Raw genomic sequence first — 22705 nt, forward strand, 5'->3', positions numbered from 1 at the left:
TCTTCCTTGGTTTAATAAGAATTTTTCAAGAACAGAGGATTTCTTAACTAAATAAGCAAAGACTGAAAAGTATTGACTATGATTAAGGACTTTTGTTTTCAAAAGATACCTTACAGGGAGTAAAAATAGCAATATACATATATTAATGAACAAAATGGTATCGAAAGTATATTCTAAAAGAATCACATATCAAAAGATGCAGAGCATACAGGCCAATTAAATGTCAGCAAAACACAAGACATAGCCAATGGAACAGGAAATACAAACGAATAACAAAAAATAGGAAGAGTTCTTCTATAAGAGCTATAAAGCATGATAACAGTGAGATGCCACTTTATACTTATTTAACTGCTGCAATGACTAATCTTGACGATAGTAAATGTGAGCTCACAGGAGCTCATATACTTCGCTGGCATAAATGTCAATCAGTCAAACCAGTGTGGTAAATAGTTGGGAGACTTTTTGAATGATAAAGTTGAGCATGTATCTACTATATTACCTGCTTTCACAACATAATCTTAAGAAGAAAATCTTCCACATACTTAGTAAGAAGCGGACTCAAGGACGTATGTTTCATCACAGTGGGCAAAGGAAACATACTGGCAGCCACTGTCAATGTCTATCCAGGGAATACGGTTAAACACACTACTATCCTCACATGGTAGAATGTTAGGCTGCAATCAAGATGAATGAACTTCAGCTGAACTTATTAATAGTGTTAGCAACCTCTTATGGAATAAAAATGTTCCAAGATAAGAGAGCAAGTTTCTGACTTCTTGTCCAATTATTTTAATATATATTTCCTATGAAATAATTATTATATGGGAATTTTGCAAATTACAGGTGAATTTCACAAATTTTCAAATATTACTATGTCACTTAGTATGAGCTCTATGATTACTATGAAACTAAATGATCATCTTTGAATACGTGAAAAATGATTCTAATATACTTTTATAAGAAGATAATTAATGAAACGTGTAATTACCAGAGGGAAAATGTATATCCTTTGGACAAACAATGATGAGTTGTTTACAAATGATTATTAAACTATGATTTACCGTCTGTGCTTCTGATATTAAAACACAGTGTCTCAGTTTTTAAAAAAAGTTCCAAAAGTTTATATGTATCTGAATATCCTTTACTAAAATCAAGAGAGTAATTATGTAGACATGACACACATAGGTGTATGTGTGTATGTATATGTGTCCATACACACATTGTACATACATGCATGTATGTCTATATGTATATTGTATGTAAATGTGCACATATGCACAAATATGTATGTGTGTATATATATGTATATATACATATATATAGATATATATAGATATATATATATACCATAATGAAGTGGAACAAATGAAGTGGAGCATCAATTTTAAAGAAATTACTTTTCTCTAGATGACAGGTAAAAAAATAAAATAATAAAGTCAACAAGTTCATTGGTTTGGGGTAAGAAAAGCCCCCTACTCCCTCCTGAACCAATGAGAAGGAGAAACAATGTACGACCAATTTGAATTCCAACATCCAGGAACTGGGAGCTTCTGCATGTCTAATGATAAGTGGAAAACCTACAGGCACCCTTCATTTAAGTTCTAAACACAGAACTTTTCTGACCAAAACAGAAATGAAAGAGCCAACACAGTTAAAAGCAGTAAATGCATGCTGTATTGCCCAGCACGGGCAGAATTCTAACAGGAGTAACATGGTAAAACATCCAAGATAAAAAGAGAACAACTTGTGATGTTGAAAGAGACACTTGGCAAGTTACACGCTGCCTCTGGGCGATATATTGAAGGACAGGGCTGCGGGAGAAAGGATCGCATCTCCAGCCACGTGACTGTGCATGCACGAGAATCCCTTATAAAGCCTGGTTCCATCATGGGAGGGGTCTCCATTAAAACCCAGCTTCCCTTCCATCTGAGGAGGCTGCAGGAGAGCCACACCAGCACAAGTGGAGACCTGATGTTTCATATTTTCTCCCCCTCTTTCATAAGACAATTGTAAATGTATATGATTACATATAACTGGAGGGTGGGTTGTTTTTTTTTTTTTTTTGGTTTGTTTGTTTTGCACGTGCTAGTTCTGGGGCTTACACTCGGCCTGGGCCTTGTCCTTGAGCTTTTTTGCTTAAGGCTGGTGCTCTACTGTTTGAGTCACCACTTCCCTTCTGGTTTTCTGGTGTTTCATTGGAGGTAAGAGTCTCACAAACTTTCCTGCCGGGGTTGGCTTGGAAACTGCAATCCTCAGATCTCAGCCTCCTGAGTGGCTAGGAGCCACCAGTGCCTAGCTAATTGATGACACACTAAGACCTCCCCTGAAATGTTATGAGAGTTTCTCCCATGACATTACTCTCTATTGCCCAATAAAATCAAGCAATTTGGCAGAGGGAGTTGGAAGATGGGTACCCGACCAAGGTAAAGATTTCATGCAGACATGCCAACAAACATATAAACACATGTACACACACCCACACTGACATACACAGCTGGCTAAGCTTACAAAGACAAGCTCTGACAAAAGCATGTCAAGATAGACATGTTTACATGTACATACTGCAACAATATCTCTGAAAGACCAACCCCTACTGTTTATAGCTGGATTGGATGGTTAATATGTGTTGCAAAAAAATAGTCACCCCAAAACAAAAACAAAATCATGTATTGCCAGGAGAATATGATTTTCTGTCCCTTGGATAACAAGTGCTGTACATCTGTTGATGTTTCCAATCCCTCTGCCTGACTCTATCACAAATAGTTGTGTTGTGATGGAAAAACAGAACCACCCCAGGCCAATATGTAGGCATCCAGAAATTCCACCCGTGGATGACAGGCAGCTCTAATGGGGCCACTTACATGAATGCAACTCACATCCCAACGCAACTTCCTTCCTTCTAGATGCTGAGTGCCAGAAATCATTCTTTTTTCAACCAGAGCTGTTTCTTCTGAAACACCTGTCAGCCTCCTTGTCAGCCCAGAAACCCCATAATATGCCATCTACCCAGAGATGCCTGCATTCTTCAAGTTGCTGGAAGGGAAACGTCTTATGAAAGGTGAGTGATGAGCTGGGGGCTGAAAAAAAAAAAAAAACCAAAACCACGTGGCTCCTAGACATCCCAGCGCCCTGGCTTTTAAGATTTAGGGAAGGCCTCTCAGCAGATCTATTAAGTTCTGTATGTGTGTATGTCTTTTTTTAATCTCACCAACCAGAAATGACTTTTCCCATGGAGGAGAGGGGGAAAGATTGATATGAGAAGGGCCGTGGTGGGTTCAGCATCTGACTATGTGAGATGCCACTGACGAAGAACAAAATGGGTATTGGCAGAATAACAGCACCTGTGTATCAATTACTCCACACACTGTCCTTTTAGCCTCCTGGGGGGTGAGGGAGGTAAAAAAAATAGGCCACAGCTTCCTGGATGGAACACTGCTGCTGCCCTGAGCATGTGTGAGTTGGTTGCAGGGTAATATCAGAGAGGTGGAGCCTGGTGGACTGAGATGGAAGATGGGGCAAGCCAGGGTCAATGCTGTTTATCCAGCAGGTACTCAACCAGGATAACATATAAAGAGACCAGGATAACATATACAGAGGATAACATATAAAGAGACCAGATTGGATTCACTGTACAGAAGACTTCCTTCCCACCCAGGATGTGCATTAGAATTCCCCAAGGAAATTGAAAACAACACATAAACAACCTTATTCACAACACACACATAGCATCTCTCTCCTGAAGATTCTGATCTACTTGGATTGAACTGAGGTTCATCTCTCCACCTATTTATGGAGGTATCTATATACTCATTTAAAATGTTTGTCTATTTTACCTGTATTTCCCAGGGTTCCAAGATGAAACTTTTTAATGGACTACTTTTTTAGAGCACTTTTAGGTTCACAGCAAAATCGAGCAGAGTTATCTCAAGGAGTGATCCTAAACTTCAGCCAATTTTGAGAACCATTTTATTAGATACAACATTCACTGTCACCCCTGTTAAAGTAGAACACAAATATACACATCCATCCAAGAATTACTTACTGAGTACATACCACAGGTGCAAGCTACTAGTTTAGGTCCTTGATGTGACAAACAACAAATGAAAGAGGAACATTTGTCCTAGTTCACATCCTGGCTCAAGTTGTACTCAATAGTAGCCTGTGTTATGAAAACTGTGTGTCCTAATTAGCACAGATCCATTTGGAATCATGTGAATTCTTGTTCGTTTGGGACTATATTAGTCATAATCCAGCTGATCCCTTCCTGCCTATACTGCCTCCTGAACATCTGGGCCACATCCCATCTTCCCCACTGTGTCTCTACAGATCAGTCACCATATCCTATGGTCACTCAGCCCTGATGACCACTAGAGGAGCCACAGTGGCTAAGCTAAGGGAACAGAAGGAATTTGTACATTCATCCTTTAGGCCTGTCTCTTTGAGCACTTGCTCCTATGCTCACCCACACAGCTGATCCTTGCTCTCCATCTAAGTTAGTGTGTCTACTCTCATCCTGTTCAAACTCTGTCTCAGAATCCACACCAGTCATCCCGTAATACACTCTGCTGGCTTGCTGATTCCCAAGCCCTGTGCTTTTGGGCAGATTGAATCTAACTCTCTGTATGCTAGGAAAAAAAACCCAAAACATTGACAATCCTCTGAGCTATTGTACCCTCCCAAGGTGCCCCCAAGTCAGAGTGCAGCCCTGTGTGATTGAGACCCAAGTCTGTGATTTATTTAACTCTGAACATGGGACTTAGAATAGCTTGCAAGATAAATGTCAATCAAGTCCAGAATAATCAAGACACCCGTTCCTGCCTCATTAGGGTCTTCTCGTTCCCTTTAAGCTTCTCAGATTTATACACTGTAATTAGAAACTTGGTGATTTTTGACTGCTAAACAGAAAGGCTTACTAGGATGCTGCCTATGTCTGAATTTTAAATATTTTCACACTTCGTTAACCCAGTTGCAAGTGTAACATCTTCTGGCCCAATTCCCTCACACTGTGTGATTTTTATTTTTGGACAGAGATGAGCACAATTAATTGAATTGAAACACATATTGATTACTGTTTTTCATGAACTCTGAACAGCTTGTGTCTCAATGATTTTATTGAAGAGTTTTTGAGACAACTGTTCGGCTGCATTCATTCCTCGGGTGAGCTCATTCCGGCACTGTAAGTGCCTGCCCGCAGTTGGCATGGCTTGGGCATAGAAAGCTGATTCAGATGGGAGAGGTCGAACCATCCATCTTCACATACAAGCCCCGTAGCAATCATGACCATCTTGGTCCAGTCCAATTTGTAATCCTACTAGAGGGCAAAGTGTATTGCTCTCAAGGGACAGATAGAGATGTGACCCCACTAGCAATATGGTCTGGCCTTCAGGGCCAGGGAATGTTCATGAACAAGGTGTCATCCAAGTGAGGAGAAAAACAAGGCAAAATCACAAGCTATTAGTTGTATTCAATTTGACAGACTACCTTATAGTCTGAAATGATGTCCTTTCGTATGCATTTGGAATTATGAAATGATAATACAGTGTGTTCATATTCCCTAAGTTGGTCTCTAAGACCTTTGAAATGTTACTGGAGTGGGAATTGCAAAAGTTATACATGTCTGGCTTGGAGTTTTTTGTTTTAGTTTTTATGTGCGGGTCTTGGGCTTGAACTCTTGGGCACTGTCCCCGAGCTTTTATGCTCAAGACTAGTGTTCTACCACTTGAGATGCAACTCCCCTCCTGGCTGGTCATTGGTTAATTGGAGATAACACTCTCTTGGACTTTTCTGCTGGGGATGGCTTTGAACTGCAATCCTCAGATCTCAGCTTCCTCAGTAGGGAGGATTACAGACATAAGACACTGCCACCTGGCTTGGAGAGATTTAAAAAAACAACAAACAGAATACTACCATTGCTCTCTAAATCATGGGTGCTTTTCTTTTATATATAATGAAAAAAAGCTATACACAATAGATCTGTGTGTGTGTGTGTGTGTGTGTGTGTGTAATTGCTATCTCTATTTCCTCCCCCAATGCTGGCCTTTATTGTGTGATCTCTTCTTTACAAAGCATCTGCCTGCAGCCCAGGACAGGTCATCAAGGGTAGGGATAGGTGTCTGGTCCTGAGGGCTGCATCAAGCTCCCTGCTGTTTCTATAATGAAGATATTAGGATGCTAGCGATCTCCTCTTCTGAGGAATGCTAGATTTAGTGGGACAGGTGTTTTCTCAAGCTCCTTGTACATGGCAGATAATCTCCTCCTTCAGAGAGCCCTTAGGACCGTTAATGTCTGTAGAGAGCTTATGTGTTCATCAGAGTAATCCTGATCTACCTCATCAACTATGCCTTGACTTTGTTCCCCAGAGTTCCCTCCCAGCACACTTACCATCTATGCATCTCTCTGCATGAGCTTTCAGTGGGGTAAACCCTTCATGGGCCTCTAGTTATATTTCTGTCTGGAAGTTGTTTATGCTTTTTCCCTTAGACTTGCTAGAGAAATCCTGAAGCGGAGATGGCTGCCCTTTACAGATGGAGGAACAGGCGTAGAGAGAGAAACAGCCACTAAAGGGAACCTGAGACTATGGTACCAGCTACTAGAATGCTAGGCTATGTCTTTCTTGCTTCTGTTTCATCTGCATTGCTCCATTTTTCTATTTTACCCTACTGTCTTCCAATACAAAGAGTGGGCTGGGCATATATATATATATATGTGTGTGTATATATATATATGAGTCTTAGATATATGCAGTTGGGAGGCTGAGGCAAGAAGGCCTGCCATTTGAAGCTAGCTTGAGTTATATTGTAAGACTATGACTCTGAACAAATATAATACAAGGAGAAGCAATCTTATACACATTCCAGTTCTTGAATCTTAGCTCCATGTACTTTTTGATGGAGATTTGGGGGTTTTGCTTTGCAATGGACTTCCTTATTGCTTGTTTTGCTTTCTCAAGTCTCAAGAAACAGTATTATGTTGGCATTGTGGGAAATTACTGTCCATGCAGGTTGTGTTTCATCTCGGATATGAAAAGGCCCTGTTAATGCTTGGTACGAGACTTTGGGCACTATCACATGGTAACAATTCAATATGCCTTTCCCTCAGAACAATTTAAGGAACAACAACATTATACCTCTGGGATTCTTTTCAAAGTCCAGGAACTGATACTCAACGGGCTGAGCACCATGGGGAGTCCTATGGTTTACCAGATAAACTTAACTGCTTTCCAGGACTGTATCTGTTCTGAATCAGAGCCATGTGAACCCCCAAGCTCCTAACTCCTATGCTAAAAGGAATCAATTGTCACTAAAATCACCTTAACAAGAGGTATATTCAAATTTCTCTGTCTATTGAGGAACATCAAGAAAGCCCTACTGCATGCTCTTCCCATGGTAGGGTCAGAAATCTCAGACCTATACACCCTCAATAGACAGACAGGCATCATCTTTGGCCTACAAAAGACTGATGATTGGAGCAGCCCAAGGGACCTTTCTTACCTCATAGAGTGTGATGACTCCATTGGTCTCATTGGGAGGTTTCCACTGGATGTAGATCTTCTCTTCAAAGGGTCCCCCTTGGATGGATTCAAGAGGAACAGCTCCTGGAACTATAGAAGAAAAAAAGTGATGAACTTGGTGTCACCATCCTTGTCATTGACCTACAAGAGCGATTGGCAAAGTTGCCATCAGTCATAAGGAAGAACACATCACAATATTGACAAGCCATAGAGCCTCTGTTGCATCTACGCAACTCTACCATTGTAGTACCAAATTGACCATTGGGTCCAAACATGAGTGGTTATATCTGTCTGTCAACAGAACTGCTTCCCAAAGCAAACAATGGGTGGATTTTACCTATGGACCACAGTTTTCAGACTATGCTTTAAAAGGCAAATGGCTTTTTATCTACAAACTAAGCTAACCTATTTGGGAAGTAAACCTGGTCCAGGCAGGGAGGAGATCAGCAGGCCCGGGTTCCGTCAGTAGGCAGGACTCTAGAATAGGCCTTTGCTCTAGGATTGGCATTTGAGGAATGCAAAGCAAGCCTAGCCATCATTTTACCAGCCACTGATTTCATAACCCCACCATGGTGTCTCCAGCTTTAGGAAGTGCTTCCTCCATTTCCCAAATCATAAATCGAGTACAAACTATGTGCCTTGAGACCCCAGTCCAATTAAAAGACGCTCAAAGGAGAACTCAAATAGTATAATTCTTTAGAAAGTTAAAATCAAAGTTCAACAAAATGAACTCTAGGAAGTCAATACTTGAAATGAATAGAGTGAGGTGAAAGGGGAAAGGGTAGATGAATGAAGAGGAGAAGAGGGGAGAATGCAGTCACAAATTCAAGTTAGTATCCTACAAAATGAAGAAGAGGGTCAGAAGGGGTAGAGAGAGAAGGGATGAGTGGGAATGTTGAAAGGGTGACATTGATCAAATATATTGCATTCTTAAACTGTTTTGTTGAATGGCAACTCCTTTCTACAACTAAAGATAATTTTTTAAAGTTTAAAAAGAAAAAGAAAGAAGCTCACTTTGCTCCAAAGTGTCAGCTAGCTTTTCTTGCTGATGAATCTCCAATCCTTGGCATGGGATAGGTGCTTAATGGCTATTTACTGGCTGGTTGGAGAGTGAATGAATGACTTAGGCCAGCATTTTGGCCTAATGAGCACAACCTTTCCTGGGGCTGCTTCTGTAACAGGCCAGTCTCTCCCCACCAGGTACCTCCTGTAGGATTCCAACGTTCTCACAGCAGTCTGCAAGATGCTGAGGCAGAAACTAAATGATTCACCAAACTTTCCAGTTATAAACCCTTAGAGAATCCTGAATCCATGTAAATCATTACAGATCTATTTATACTTCAGCTTTATACAAACAGGTATAAGCACTTACTCTTTGATCAGAATTTTACACACATTATTTTTCCTTAAGCCACAAAATAGCTCTGCCTGGTGGTGTGCATTATCTCCCTTGTAATGCTAAGCCAAGGGAAGCTGAGAGAACTCAGGAAGTTGCCAAGGTCACCCAAGTCTTAAGTTAAAAAAAGAGGGAACTGAACACCTGTCCAGGAGCTTCAAAGCAGACATACTCTAAATCATCATGCCAGGCCTCTCTCAATCGAGCCTCCAACATATGTTGCAATCAGTACTCCATTGTCACATTAAAACATATTTAGTTTTTCTCATTACGATATGATTCACACAATTTGTTGGATATTAAGAATGCATGAACAAGTTTTAAGAGGAAATCGAATAACATCCCTTTCTCATACCACATCCAAAGATGTTTTACAGTATTTTATACATCTTATAGGTATACTTATTTTATTTTTAAACTATGAAATATACCTTGCTTATCTGTACTTTATTTACTATTTTTGATGGCACTGGAGTTTGAACTCGGGACCACATACCCATTCATTTTGGCTTTAGGTATTTTTCAGGTACAGTCTCATGTTTTCATGACTGGCTTCAGGTTCTGTCCTCCCACTGTGGCCTCCCCTCCCTCATAACTGCTCTCTAATTATTGATGGAGATGGAGGTCTTGGTAGTACTTTTAATGTGTTGGCCTCAAATAACAATCCTCTGCTCCCTACCTCCTGAACATCTGGATTACATGGATGAGCCAATGTACCCAGCCTTATATTTCACTTTTTAGAGAAATTTAATCTTTTCTGTGTGTATTAAACTCTGACCTATTTTTTAAAATCACTAAACAACTTATAGACTTTAAAAAAAATCCTTAACTATTCTTTAGAACCCTGTATTTTAATAGCTACTTTTAGAACAATAACCCCAGCATAGTCAAAGTTAGCAATACTTTGTAATTAAAGTATTAAAGTTAGTTTGAACTCATTGTTTTGAACATGAATATCACTGGAATGAGCAGTCTTATAAATAAGTATTTGCATGCAACTTTTCTGATGTCCCAAAGATAAACTTGTGGCAATTAATTTACTCGGCCAAAGTAGATAATTTTATTTTTAAGCCTTTTGACACAAATTACCAGATTGCTTCCCAGAAAGTTAGTATGAATCCCCAACAGAACATGCCTAGTCCTGATTTCTGCCAACACTATTTAAAAAATTAAGTGCATGTGTGCATCCTTTTTAGAATACTGGAGAGTGCAGTTTTTTCTGCTTAATTAGTCATTTGCATTGATTCTTTTAGGAACATGGTCTCTATACCCTGTGCTCATTTTCTTCTATAGCTATTTATTTTTGCTCATTTTTGTCTTCTGGATTTGTCACTGTCATTTCTTTATAAGAGCATCCTTTTTTTTGCAGAATGTATAAATATTTTTGCCAGAGTTTCCTTTGTTTTAAATTAGGTAGTAAAAACTTTTAATCAGTTAAATCTCATTGTTTCCCTTTCCCAGATCTCTTCTTTATAAATATTTTTGAGTGTTTAATATAATCAAAGGACTCTAGCAGGCATTAAGAATGCAATAAAATGAGAGATATACTCAAATCCTGATCAATCTGTGCCCTAGAAAGGGAAAATATTTAAATAATTATAACAATTAGCTGAAGCTGTCATCAAACTCTACAGAATGGCCTATTCAATTAGAAGAACAGCAGCAGAGAAAAATCAAATCTGGGATGTCAGAATGTTGAGTGACAAGTAAGTGAGACATGATGGATAAGTGGAAGTTTCTAAGGGCAAAAGCAATGAATGTTGAAATGTGGTTCATAGCTTTATGAGGTCAAGGGTGGAAGGAGAGAAATCAGTTAGGTGGTTTCTGTAGTCAATATAGGGAGAAAGGATGGTGGCTTGGACTAGGGAAAGGGAGTGTAGCAGTGAGATGGTCTGTGTAAGATGGATAGAGGTAGCTTATGGGTATGGAGGAAGATAGAAGGGACAGGACGTGCCATGGAGAGCCCCAACACTTAGTTCTTTAAAACTAAGCAATCAGGCTGTGATTTGTAAGAGTGGGTCTTAATGGTGTCCAGTCTGAAGAGGAAGCTGGTGAGTTGGGGAGAGGAACTTTTCTTGAGGTATATGTAAAACACTCTCTGGTTGGTTCAATGGCAGTTGGATGTACAAAGACTGGTGCCAATGTCTGGAAATTGAAATCATGATCAGAAATAGTTCTTGTAGAAGCGTACAGGGTGGAGGAGAAAAGGCAGGTATGAGAGTCAGCTAACAGGAACTCCAGTCCAGTGTTAGGAAATAAACAACTGAAGGCAGTGTTCAGAGCCGCAATCAGAAAATGAGGAAGTTGAGCTGCCATTGGCACCTGCCTCAAAGGGCCGTCTTTATGGTAGAGGTAGAGGATAGTCTGTCTGGTGGAAGTTATGATGGTAACTTTCAAGTTAGTAAAATGAGTCCGTTTGATCTTTCTAATCAGGAGGAAATTCTCTTTCTCTTCCCCAATCAGATAAATAGAAAATAGAGATGAATGATTTGTTTTCTGACTTACTCTATAACTCATCCCTCCATTTTTTTCTTTTTACACCTAACACTGTAACTTCATCTGGAATTTGTTTACTAGGTTGTACTCAGCTGAGATCTCACTATAGTTCTTTGCATTGTTCTTAGGACAATTCTTTGACCAGTTAAAACATTTCCCCAATGATTTAAAATGCCATCCAGCTACCATGTTGGTATTTTATATCCTCACATCTGTTCAGTGACTTTTGCGGAGCTATTAGCTTCCACTGTGAGTCTGTCTCTGTGTATGAGAGACAAGTTTTAATAACTGTAAAAACAAATCCTTCCATTATTTTTCTGTTATAAAGTTTTCTGGGTTAAAACCACCCATTTATTCCTCCACAGGAACTTTAAAGTAATGGTATGAAATTTCAAAATGACTGCAGAATTACTTTTGCCCCTTAATTCTTTCACTTTTCCTCCTCCTGCCTCTTCTCCCCGCCCCCTCCTTTCTCTCTTTCATTAAACACCATAAGAGTGAAAGCCAGGAAAGTAAAATTGAAAAGTAAAAGTAAAAGCTTTAAAAAAAATCAATGAAAGTGAAAACTGCTCCTTTCAAAAAAGACTTTCTTACTACTTTTTTAAACTTATCTTTAACCTGAAAGATTTATTTGAGTCCCAGTGTTGGTCTTTGGATTAACAGTGGGGATAGCACTGTCCTAAAACTCAGAGGTTCATATGGTGAATGCTGTGTAACATATCTTGTGCTATCTCCTTCCCTTTCTTCTCTCTTCTTTTTCCCCTTCCTTCCCCTTCCTTCTCACGGTCTCTGTTTCTCTCTCCCCTCTCTCTCTCTCTTCCCCTTCTCTCCCTCCTTTCCCTTCTCCATTCTTAACCATCTTACCAGTATATCCTCCTTAATAAATGTCTTCCAATAGAATCCTTATCTTGGGATTTTTCTCCCTGCTTCTGAATAAATCTGAACTGAAAGTTTTATTTAGCAAATGCTTTCTTCATTCTAAAGCCACAAGAGTATTTTCTTAAATTCTCATCAAACGTTTTAAAGTTATGCTTTTAATAAAAAAATCCTCAACCCATTTGCAGCTGCATTTTAATACATATTGTTAAGTAGGGATCAAAATTTCTATTCTCTCTTCGTAGCCTGGCATCATCTACTGAAAAGTTAACTCAATAGATCAAGTCTGTTACCTTTTCCTTTTGTGAAAAATTCACATATGTTCAAGTCCTATTTCTAAGTTATAGCTTAATTGTTCTGTTAGATCAACCCTGTGTTATATCATATCTTCTTAATTAAGTCTTGGTATCTGAAAAAGGAAGTCCTGTAACTTTGAACTTTATGTTTAGCACTATCTCAACTATTCTTATATTTTCTTTATATATATATATCTATATATACATATATATATATAACATAGACCTACACACACACACACACACACACACACACATATATATATATATATATATATATAATATATGAACCAACTTGCACATTTTTGATAATTTTTGGATTTTTGTATTGGAATTTCTTGAGCTATCAACCAGTAGGGAAATAATTTATGACTTTTTGTTATTATATTGAAATAATATTGGGTTTGCCCATTGATAAACATAGATATCTCTTATTTCACTTTCTTTATTATCTTTCAGTGAGCTCTGTCTTTTCTCTTTCCATATGTATTGAGATCTATAGATATTGGATGATAAATATAGATAATTATAAGGTTCAATGTATTAATAAATACCTTTTTGTTTATGGTTATTATAAATAGCACCTTAAAGAAAACACTGTCATATTTTTTGATAAATAGATTCAGACATTATTACAGCTAACTTCTTGGCAAACAACAGTATTAATTCTAATAATTTGTGTCCTGACTTCTTTGGATTATCTATGTAAATAATCACAGAATTTGTAGTTAAAAATTTTTGGCCGGGTGCTCGTGGCTCATGCTTGTAATCCTAGCTACTCAGGAGGCTGAGATCTGAGGATTGCAGTTCAAAGCCAGCTGGGGCAGGAAAGTCCATGAGACATTTGTCTCCAATAAACCACTAGAAAACCAGAAGTGGTGCTGTGGCTCAAGTAGTAGTGCGCTCACCTTGAGCTGAAGAGCTGAGGGACAGTGCCCAAGCCCAGAGTTCAAGTCCAACATCATGACCAACAAAAAAATAAAAAATAGTTTTGTTCTTCTCAATCTCTTAATTCTATTTTATTTTCCTATCTTAAACTAAGTCTATCAATACAAGATTTGGTGGAAATAATGGTAAGTATATGGTTTTTTTTCCTGTGTTAAAGATAATGATGTTATTATTTTATTCTCAAGTATGATGTTTGTGGGTTTATTTGAGGCTACCTTTTTTCAGGTTAAGAAGGTTCATTTTATTCTTGGTATTCACTGATAATTTGCTTTATAAATCATGCTGAGCTTTAGCTGAATCCATTACAGTAATGATATATTTTTCTCTCTTAGTATGTTAATACAGCAAATTACATAAGTGGATTTGCAAAAGTTAAGGTACTTTTGATTTCTTGAAATAAACTATATATTATTTTCCTTTTCATATACACAGTAGGGATGGCTCGCTCATATTCTGTTTGGTGGTATTTGCATCTGATTTCTTCTTTCTCACTATAAGCTTGTCTGGTTTTGAAGTCAAGGTTATAGTTATGTCTTGAACTGAGGACAGGAATTTCTACTTTTTCTTCTCTTAAAAAACATGTAAGCAAGCCTTGGATTAAAAATTATAAGTTATTATTGGACTGTACTTTAAAACCTACTTGGAATGGATGTATTTTTGTTAGAAAGTTTACTAATTATATTTTTTACTTGTTGTGGAAATACATAAGGATTTTTTATTACCCTTTGAGCTGGGTTTGTAAAATTTATAATTTACCATGGATTTTCCATGTCTCCTAAATTTCAAATATACTTGTGTAACATTATATATAGTAATTTACCCTCTCTGTTATTTTCATGGTGAAATAAAGTTAGCATAAAAGAAGTAAACAACTCATTAATTTAGCAAACTTAATACTATGACCTTGTTTTTCTTTATGGGTTTTACTCTTTAAACATGCATCTAGTAAATAGTTCTGAACTCTTTACAAAGACCAGTGTGGGAGAAATAATGTCTTTACAATGTTAACTTCCATTTCATGAACATATATTATTCCAGCATTATTTAGACATTCTCACTTGAGAATGCATATTAATGTCTTCATTTTGTTAAAAATCGTTTTTCTTGCTCCAATTCTTGGGGATATTCATTTATTTTTTCTTATCAGAGGCAGAGCCATTGAGCTAGTTGTCCTATTGCTTAGAGTCTCTATTCCTGGTTCTTCTACCTCAGTTTTTATAATTACGACGTTCATTATTGCAGCAATCAACAGAGTAGTCTTCAGCTTCAGCCCAGCCCACTACATTCTGTTTTCAACATGATGATCTTATTAAATCACCTCAGTCCACTCTATTGAACCCTCTAGTATTTTCTCATGCCAATAAGATAAAAAAAAGAAACATTCAATGCCTTGAGAGCAAGGCCTCTAGGTGACCAGAAGTCCCATTCTCTTAAAATGCCATTAAATAAGGGTAGGAGCAAACATATATTTGCTTTGTGCCAAGCACCTTACTAAGTATGTTATGCATACTAACATATTAAATCCCCATGGCAACCTGCAAAACAACTAAGGTTTGCCCCCTTCTCTCCCTCCCCTCCTCCCCCGACATTTTAAAGTAAGAAAAGGTATGGGCAAACCTATCAAGTAACTCATCCCAAATTAAAAACAAAGAAGTCCTTTGCCATGCAGAAACTTTTCAGTTTGATGCAATCACATTTATCTAGTCTGTCTTCTATTTGTTGTGATTCTGGATCTTAGGAGGTTTCGACCCATGTCAAGGATACCTAGTGTTTTCCCTATCTCATCCTGTAATATTATCATGGTGTCTAGACTTACATTGAGGTCTTTTTGATCCATTTGTAATTGGTTCTGGTGCAATGTGATATATAAAGATCTAGTTTCAGTTTTCTGCACGTGTTTAGCCAATTCTGCCAACACCATTTGTTGAAGAGGCTGTCTTTCTTCCATCCTGTGTTTCTGGTTCCCTTATAAATATTAGGTGACTATAGTTCTATGGTTCATTTCTGGGTCTTCTCTTCCATTGGTCCTCAGACCAATTCTTGTGCCAGTACCATGCTGTTTCTACTACTATGGCTTTGTAATAAACTTTGAAATTTGGTATTGCTATTCCTCCAGCTCTGCTCTTCCTGCTAAGGATTCTTTTTTCTATTTAGGGTCTTCTATTACTCTATATGAATTTTTGGATTGTTTCCTCTATATCATTGAAGAATGGTGTTGGGATTTTGATGGGTATTGCATGGGAGAAGATCTTTACTGGCTATCCATCAGACAAGGGCCTCATATCTAAAATATAATTAGAATGCAAAAAATTAAAACCCCAAAAATAAATCATCAAAGAAACTAAAACCCAATTAATAAATGGGCTAAAGGCTTAAAGAGAGACTTCTCAGAGAAAGAATGGCCAATAGACACATGAGACATTCAATATCCCTGGTTACAAAAGAAATGCAAATCAAAACAACATTGAGATTCCACCTCACACCAGTTAGAATAGTCATTATCAAGAAATGTAAGGCCAGGTGCCTGTGGCTCATGCCTGTAATCCTAGCTACTCAGGAGGCTGAGGATCAGAGGATCACGGTTCAAAGCCAGCTCGGGCAGCAAAGTCCGTGAGACTCTTATCTCCCATAAACCACTAGAAAACCAGAAGTGACACTGTGGCTCAAGTGGTAGAACACTCTCCTTGAGCTGACGAACACAGGGACATTGCCCAAGCCCAGAGTTCAAAGACCCATGACCGACCAAAAAAAAAAAAGAAAAGAAATGTAACAATAACAGGTGCTGGTGGGCATGTGACCAAAAGGGAACACTACTACATTGTTGGTGGGAATGTAAAATGTTCAATCACTCTGGAAAGCTGTATGGAGGTTCCACAGAAGACTAAACATGGAGCTTCCCTGTAACCCAGCAATTCCATTCATGGGCAGTTATCCAATTGAACACAAATTGGTCCACACTAAAGCTACCAGCACAAGCATGATCATTGCAGCATTGTTTACCATAGCCAAGATATGGAATCAACCCAGAAGCCTCTCAATGGATGAATAGATCAAGAAAATATGGTGTGTGTGTGTGTGTGTGTGTGTGTGTGTATATATATATATATATATATATATGTATATGTATATGTATATATTTATATGTATATACACACATGTATGCACATGTATGTACATATACACATATACATGTGTATGTATATGTGTGCACATATGTAGGTACATATACATAGATATGTACATATGTACATATATGTATATATGTGTATGTATATATGTATATACATACACATACATACATATATACATACACACAATGGAATTCTATGCTTCCATCAGAAAGAATAATATTATCCCATTCATAAGGAAATGGAAAGTCTTGGGATAAAGTAAGCCAGACCCAAAGAAACATAGGTTACATAGTTTCCCTCATTTGTAATCATTAGAATGTATGTATAAATCTACAATAAATGAAATGGATGGTAAAAGACAAATATTACAAAATTTATACTTAGACATGATAAATTAAACAGGACTCTAAACATTCACACACTGAGACTAACTGAGGATATTCTTAGGAGACGATTACAAAGGCTCAACAGCTATTTGCATATGATTATATAAAATGATGTTTGTCGAAATGAACTCCAAGAAATGGAAATAAGAGTGGTTTTTGTGATTGTTGTTGTTTTTGTTGGTTGGTTGTGGGGCTTTAACTCTGGGCTTGGGTGCTGTCCCTGAGCTCTTCAGCTCAAGGTGAACGTTCTACCGCTTGAGCCACAGCACCACTTCTGGTTTTCTGGTGGTTAATTGGAGATAGGAGTCTCACAGACTTTCCTGCCTGAGCTAGCTTTGAGCCAGGATCTCAGCCTCTTGAATAGCTAGGATTATAGGTGTGAGCCACAAGTGTGCCTGGCCACAAGAGCTTTTTTTTTTTTTTTTTTTTTTAAATTTTATTTATTTATGTTTACCTTTTGTGATTTGTCTTTATTTTTGTTTTTCCCCTTTGTCATTGTTTTTTATTTTTGTAGTTTTTGTCTTATATTTAAGTTTATCTGACTTTTGGGGAGGGTAAAAGAAAGCACAGAAATGGTGGGACAAAGGGTAAGGTAATTCAGCAGTGATATTCATTAGATATTATGTTTAAAATAAACCATACAATCTGGTGAGGAATGGGAGGGGGAAAATGGAAGAAAATGAGGGAAGAGGTGACACTATTTAAAAAAAAATGTAATCATTACCTGACCTATGTAACTGTAACGCCTCTGTATATCACCTTTGAAATACAAATACATTTTAAAATATAAAAATAAAAGAAGAAAACAACCTACACCCCAGCACACTAGCCTTACCCCATGATATGAATTTTTCTCTAATACTACCTTTTAGATTAAATGACAAAAATGTTGGCTTTGATCCAATATAAAGATATAAACACTCTACTTAAATGGTGTTATCAAAGAAATATAGGCAAACACATTCAAATTTCTCTAAGAAGTATAAAAAGATATCATATACCCACATCAGAAGGAATTAATATGGAGGAAAGAGATAACAGATATGGAACTACCCAGAAAGAAATTTCTCTAGGGTACAATAAGAAGAAAATCTAAGCATTTGACATGCTCTATCTATTAGCTAGTATTAGTATTAATTACTCATAATTTTTCTATTAATCAGTAATTTTTCTATTAATCTATATTTCTATTAATCTTCTATTAAAAGAAAAATCAATCAAGAGACTATGATAATAGCTTGAATCTGCAGCTTAAGCTGTTTCCTCATTGCGCAAAACCAGGGACACTCATCACAGACAGTAGATGAAGCTTTGTACAATTCAGGGTTTCATATCTGACAAAGGTAGAAAAGTAGAAGTTTTGACTTGAGCCACTAATAAAATTGGGTTGACATTAATTGAGATGGAGAAGACAATGGGGAAGGAACTTTGGTGGTGGTTGAGAGGTGATTAGCAGCTCAGTTTTAGATGTGCTTAATTCTAATAAGCAGTTCAGAGAGAGAAAGTGAGCAGACAGTTGGATAGCTGGGAAGGCTGGAGAGTGACCTACCTGGCCTGGAGATAACAATTGGAGAAATTATTAGCATATGATGGATTTTGAAGCCAAAAAATAGGGGAAATAATTAGGAAAATGAATGCCGATCCATGTACAGCAAGCTGTGGCCCTTGGGGCATAATACAACCAGGTGCTTGTTTTTGAAAATAAAATTTTTATTGGATGACTCCCACACCTAATCACTTACATATTGTTGCAGGCTGGTTTCCTGTTACAATGGCAGAAGTGAGCTGCTTTTAAAGAGATCATCTGGTCTACAAGGACTATTTGAAGATCTGGACAGCTTTTAGTATAGACATAAAAATCAAGAATCCCAAGAATTAAGCCAGTAAGTTGTGATGTTTAAAAAAAGCTGACAAAAGACCAGAGAAGAGAAGATGCTGAAGGAAAGAGGAAATATAGAGAAGTGTGTGATGCCTTGATAATTAAGTAAAAAACAAAAAGTTTAAGAAGAAAGATTGTTCTAAATGTTTCTGATATGTTAAACAGTAATAGATGGCTCTGAGTCATGGCAACAGATCTGGCAGAGTCCATGATGACCTTGAAAAATTGCTTTGATGTCTTCATAGGGATTTGAGTTACTGATATTGAACTATTCAAAAGGGGTAAAAAAAAAAGCAGGGGAAGGTAGGACAGGTCATACACAAAACAGGGGGTAAGATAGGAGCTTGAAGAGAAGGCAGAGCTGGGGGTTATACGAGATAAGTATAGTGGGCTACCAAGAGAAGTTTTGGTGTAGGGTAGACAGCAGACAAATGCTGGAATAATGACATTTAGTAGGGATATGGAAGTAGGATTTAGTGTAGTGTGTGGATGAATTGGTTTTCATTCAGAAAACAACTGGCCCACACTTAGAAATAGTAGCTATGACCGGGCACTGGTGGCTCAGGCCTGTAATCCTAGCTACTCAGGAAGCTGAGATCTGAGGATCACGGTTCAAAGCCAGCCCAGGCAGGAAAGGCCATGAAACTTTTGTTTCCAATAAAAACCACTAGACAACCAGAAGTGGCGCTGTGGCTCACGTAGTAGAGCACTCGCCTTGAACTGAAGAATGCAGGGACAGCGCCCAAGCCTAGAGTTCAAGGCCCACAACCAACAAAAAGAAGAAAAAAAGAAAGAAATAGTAGCTATAAGTGAGTATGTGAATAAGATGTGGGTAATAGTAAATTGGAGGACATCAGTTTGCTCAGTGATATAACCAACAAGGTCATCAAGTATGAAAACAGGATGGAGGTACTGGAGTTGTGAAGCCAAAGGAGAAACATTCTCTAAGAGAATACAGGTATGAAGGGGTTATGGAAACATGTTACTGGGCAGGTGCCCCCACTAGAGTGGGAGATGCCAAGCTATTGTTCTGTGGTCACTTGTAGAAAGCAAGAATTGAAACTTGGAGAGAATAGGTATCAGGTCCCAGTAAGATTGAATTTTGAGACTTATTGAACTTGATGGCAAAAGACAAATATGGTCAGAGTAAGATGTTTGTAATTCAGATTTCAGAGGCATTAGATGTTAAAAATGGCTCTTTACACGTGGAAAATACAAGTTCTGCATAGACCCTTGATTAAGCTTTTTGTAGCTAATCCCCCTCAAGTCACAAAGTATCTATAATGTCTAATTTTTGTCCCCATACCACTTACCCAGCTCTTGAGAGAAAAGTGAGCTGAAGACCTTACATGCAGACCCCTAGACTATGCAACAAAGAGCTTGGTGATATTATTATTTCCATTTTACAGATGGGGGATTAATTTGTCCAGAATGAATGTAATTTAATCAAGATGGCTTAACCAAGAGATGACTGAAATCTGGATGGAGCTTGGATCCTTCTGCTCTTGAGTAATTCCTTCTATCATTTGGTAGGACCGTGGCTATTGAGGCTGAAAGGTGTTCACAGCCCCTGTTTGCGGTGGTCAGACCAAGGCTCTTTCCACTCACCCTATTACCACTCTATTCTTCAAGATATATTTTTCAATAAGGTGGACTGACTTTGTTTTTTTTTTAAATTAAATTTGGCATCTCTTTCTCTCATTCACTCTCTCTCAGTCTCTCTCTCTCTCTCTCTCTCTTTCTTTCTTGCCTTACTGTGACAATAACTTTGTGATGAAAGATTCATTTTTTGTTTTATCTTCTAATTTTGTGCCTCTTTCCTATTCTTTTCTCCTTTGTAATTCTTTAATGAACCTACATTTTTCTTGTCCACAATTTCATTTCTTCTCCTATCTAACAGCATGGAACTTTCCATCCTTTTGACAGAGTTCTACAACAAAGGTTAATTAGTTTATAATTTCATTCTCACTTTTTTTTAGAAAAAGTAGACTAAAATTACTAATTTTAACTGTGCTTCTTGTCAGTAGGTTCATATAAATTCACTGTAATTAAACCACATGTTTTCTTGTGCCTTAAAGTCAGGTGGTAATTTCAGGGAAATTTTCATTTCAACATAAAAGAGGAGAATGGTTCTAAGGGAAGCTTTTCCATTGCTCTTTTCTTTTTCTCTCTCTTCCCCTTCCATCCACTCTCTATCTCCTCCCCTCTATCTTCTTCCCTCTTATTTCTTGATCTTCTCTATTTTGATATCTGAAAAGTGGGGTTCGTGATGGGGTAGTTATGAAAAAAACCTATGCAATATATACAAAAGCACAGGATTCTCCCTAAGACAGTAGGAATTTCTCAGCCTGGTTTTTCTGTTTTAAATAATTTTCTGTCTTCTCAGTTTCTGGAGTCATTTTTTTAGTCAGATGATTGATTATTCATTATAGAAATTTGGAAGCAACTTAAGAAAAAAAATCAAGGAAACTTAAGAAGAGGACACCAGATGATGTAAGTCTTATAAAGAAAAGTCAGATAAATTTAACTAATTTCAAACTATTCATGCTTTCTAATCTTATTAAAGGACGTAGTACATGGAATATAGTATTTTTCTTGAGCAACATAGTGCTAAGCTACTCAGTCATAAGCTACTAAGCATACTAAGTAAGCTACTAACTCTTCCTGGAGAGCTACCATCTCTAAGCAACTACATTGTTTGCCAGTTATCACGGTATAACTATTCCTACTGTGATTGGTTTCAATTATAATGAATTAGAGAACTTAAAAGTGGGAAGATATAGTAGTGATGAACTTTTAGCAAGTCACTATGAGTTAGTTTGGGCTTGGCTATAAAACATCATTCATATCCCAACTGAACAGTGTCCACACATGTGGACATGAAAGACACATGGATTTTAATGTCAAATATTCTTTCATTAATAAATTCATTAGACAAATAATTATAGGCTGGGAATTGGTCTGCATAGGGAGTACAGAGCATTGAACAAGTTTCTGTTCTTAAAAAGAGTATATTCCTTTTAGAGGGCCAAACAATGAACAAAATCAGTAAATGCACAACATGTTGTGGTGGAATATAAAACAGGCAATATTGTAAGGGAGGCTTGGGGCAAGTATAAACTTGTATATTTGGTAGCCAGGGAGAGCCTGATGGGTAAGGTGTGAGGATCTGTTCATTTCTTTGCTACAGTCTGTAGAAGAGAGGAAAGGAAAGGAAAGGAAAGGAAAAAAAAAGGAACAGAAAAAAAGAAGAGAAAGAAAGGAGGAAGAAAAGGAGAGAGGGAGGGGAAAAGGAAGATAAGAGGGAGAAATAAGAGGAAGGAAAATTTACTCTTTGCAAAATGACCTGTAGGAAAGATGAGCCAAACATAAATGAAGATGGTTACCTTCTCAGTTTGGATAGGAGCTGTGTAAAATGATAGTTATGTTGGCAGTATTTCTCTGCCTATTCCCTTTTATGGAGTTTTGAATTAAAAGAAACAACTTTTTTGCATGTTGAAAAAATAAGGTTAATGAGGGAGAAAAAAACTAAAATTGAAATAAAAGAACTTAATTGTATATTAATTGAATATTGTAGCCATAGGAAGAAAAACACAGGTTTCAAACACAGTGCTTTGACTGTATATCCTCAGTGCAACACAGACTAGCAACAGAAACGTTGAAATCTTTAACATGGCAGCCTTCTTGTTTGTTGATGGGATTGGGTGAGACAATTTGGGCTGTTTTCTGTGTGTTTCAGGATTCATAGAGTAAAAAATAAAACAGGTGAATGTTGAGAGTCAGGCCC

At 37.6% G+C, this 22705-nt stretch overlaps 1 protein-coding gene across 1 annotated transcript in view; it reads right to left on the reverse strand.

The window, feature by feature from the left end:
- Ptprt (protein tyrosine phosphatase receptor type T) overlaps positions 1-22705 on the reverse strand; it is a 702580-nt gene that overhangs the window by 317849 nt on the left and 362026 nt on the right. Inside the window, exon 8 of the mRNA XM_042694435.1 lies at positions 7491-7600. Within this exon, the coding sequence (XP_042550369.1) occupies positions 7491-7600 (110 nt within the window). The remainder of the gene's footprint in view (positions 1-7490; positions 7601-22705) is intronic.

Source organism: Dipodomys spectabilis, unplaced genomic scaffold (assembly GCF_019054845.1).
Source record: "Dipodomys spectabilis isolate Male_0828 unplaced genomic scaffold, ASM1905484v1 ptg000175l, whole genome shotgun sequence".
Taxonomy (NCBI): domain Eukaryota; kingdom Metazoa; phylum Chordata; class Mammalia; order Rodentia; family Heteromyidae; genus Dipodomys; species Dipodomys spectabilis.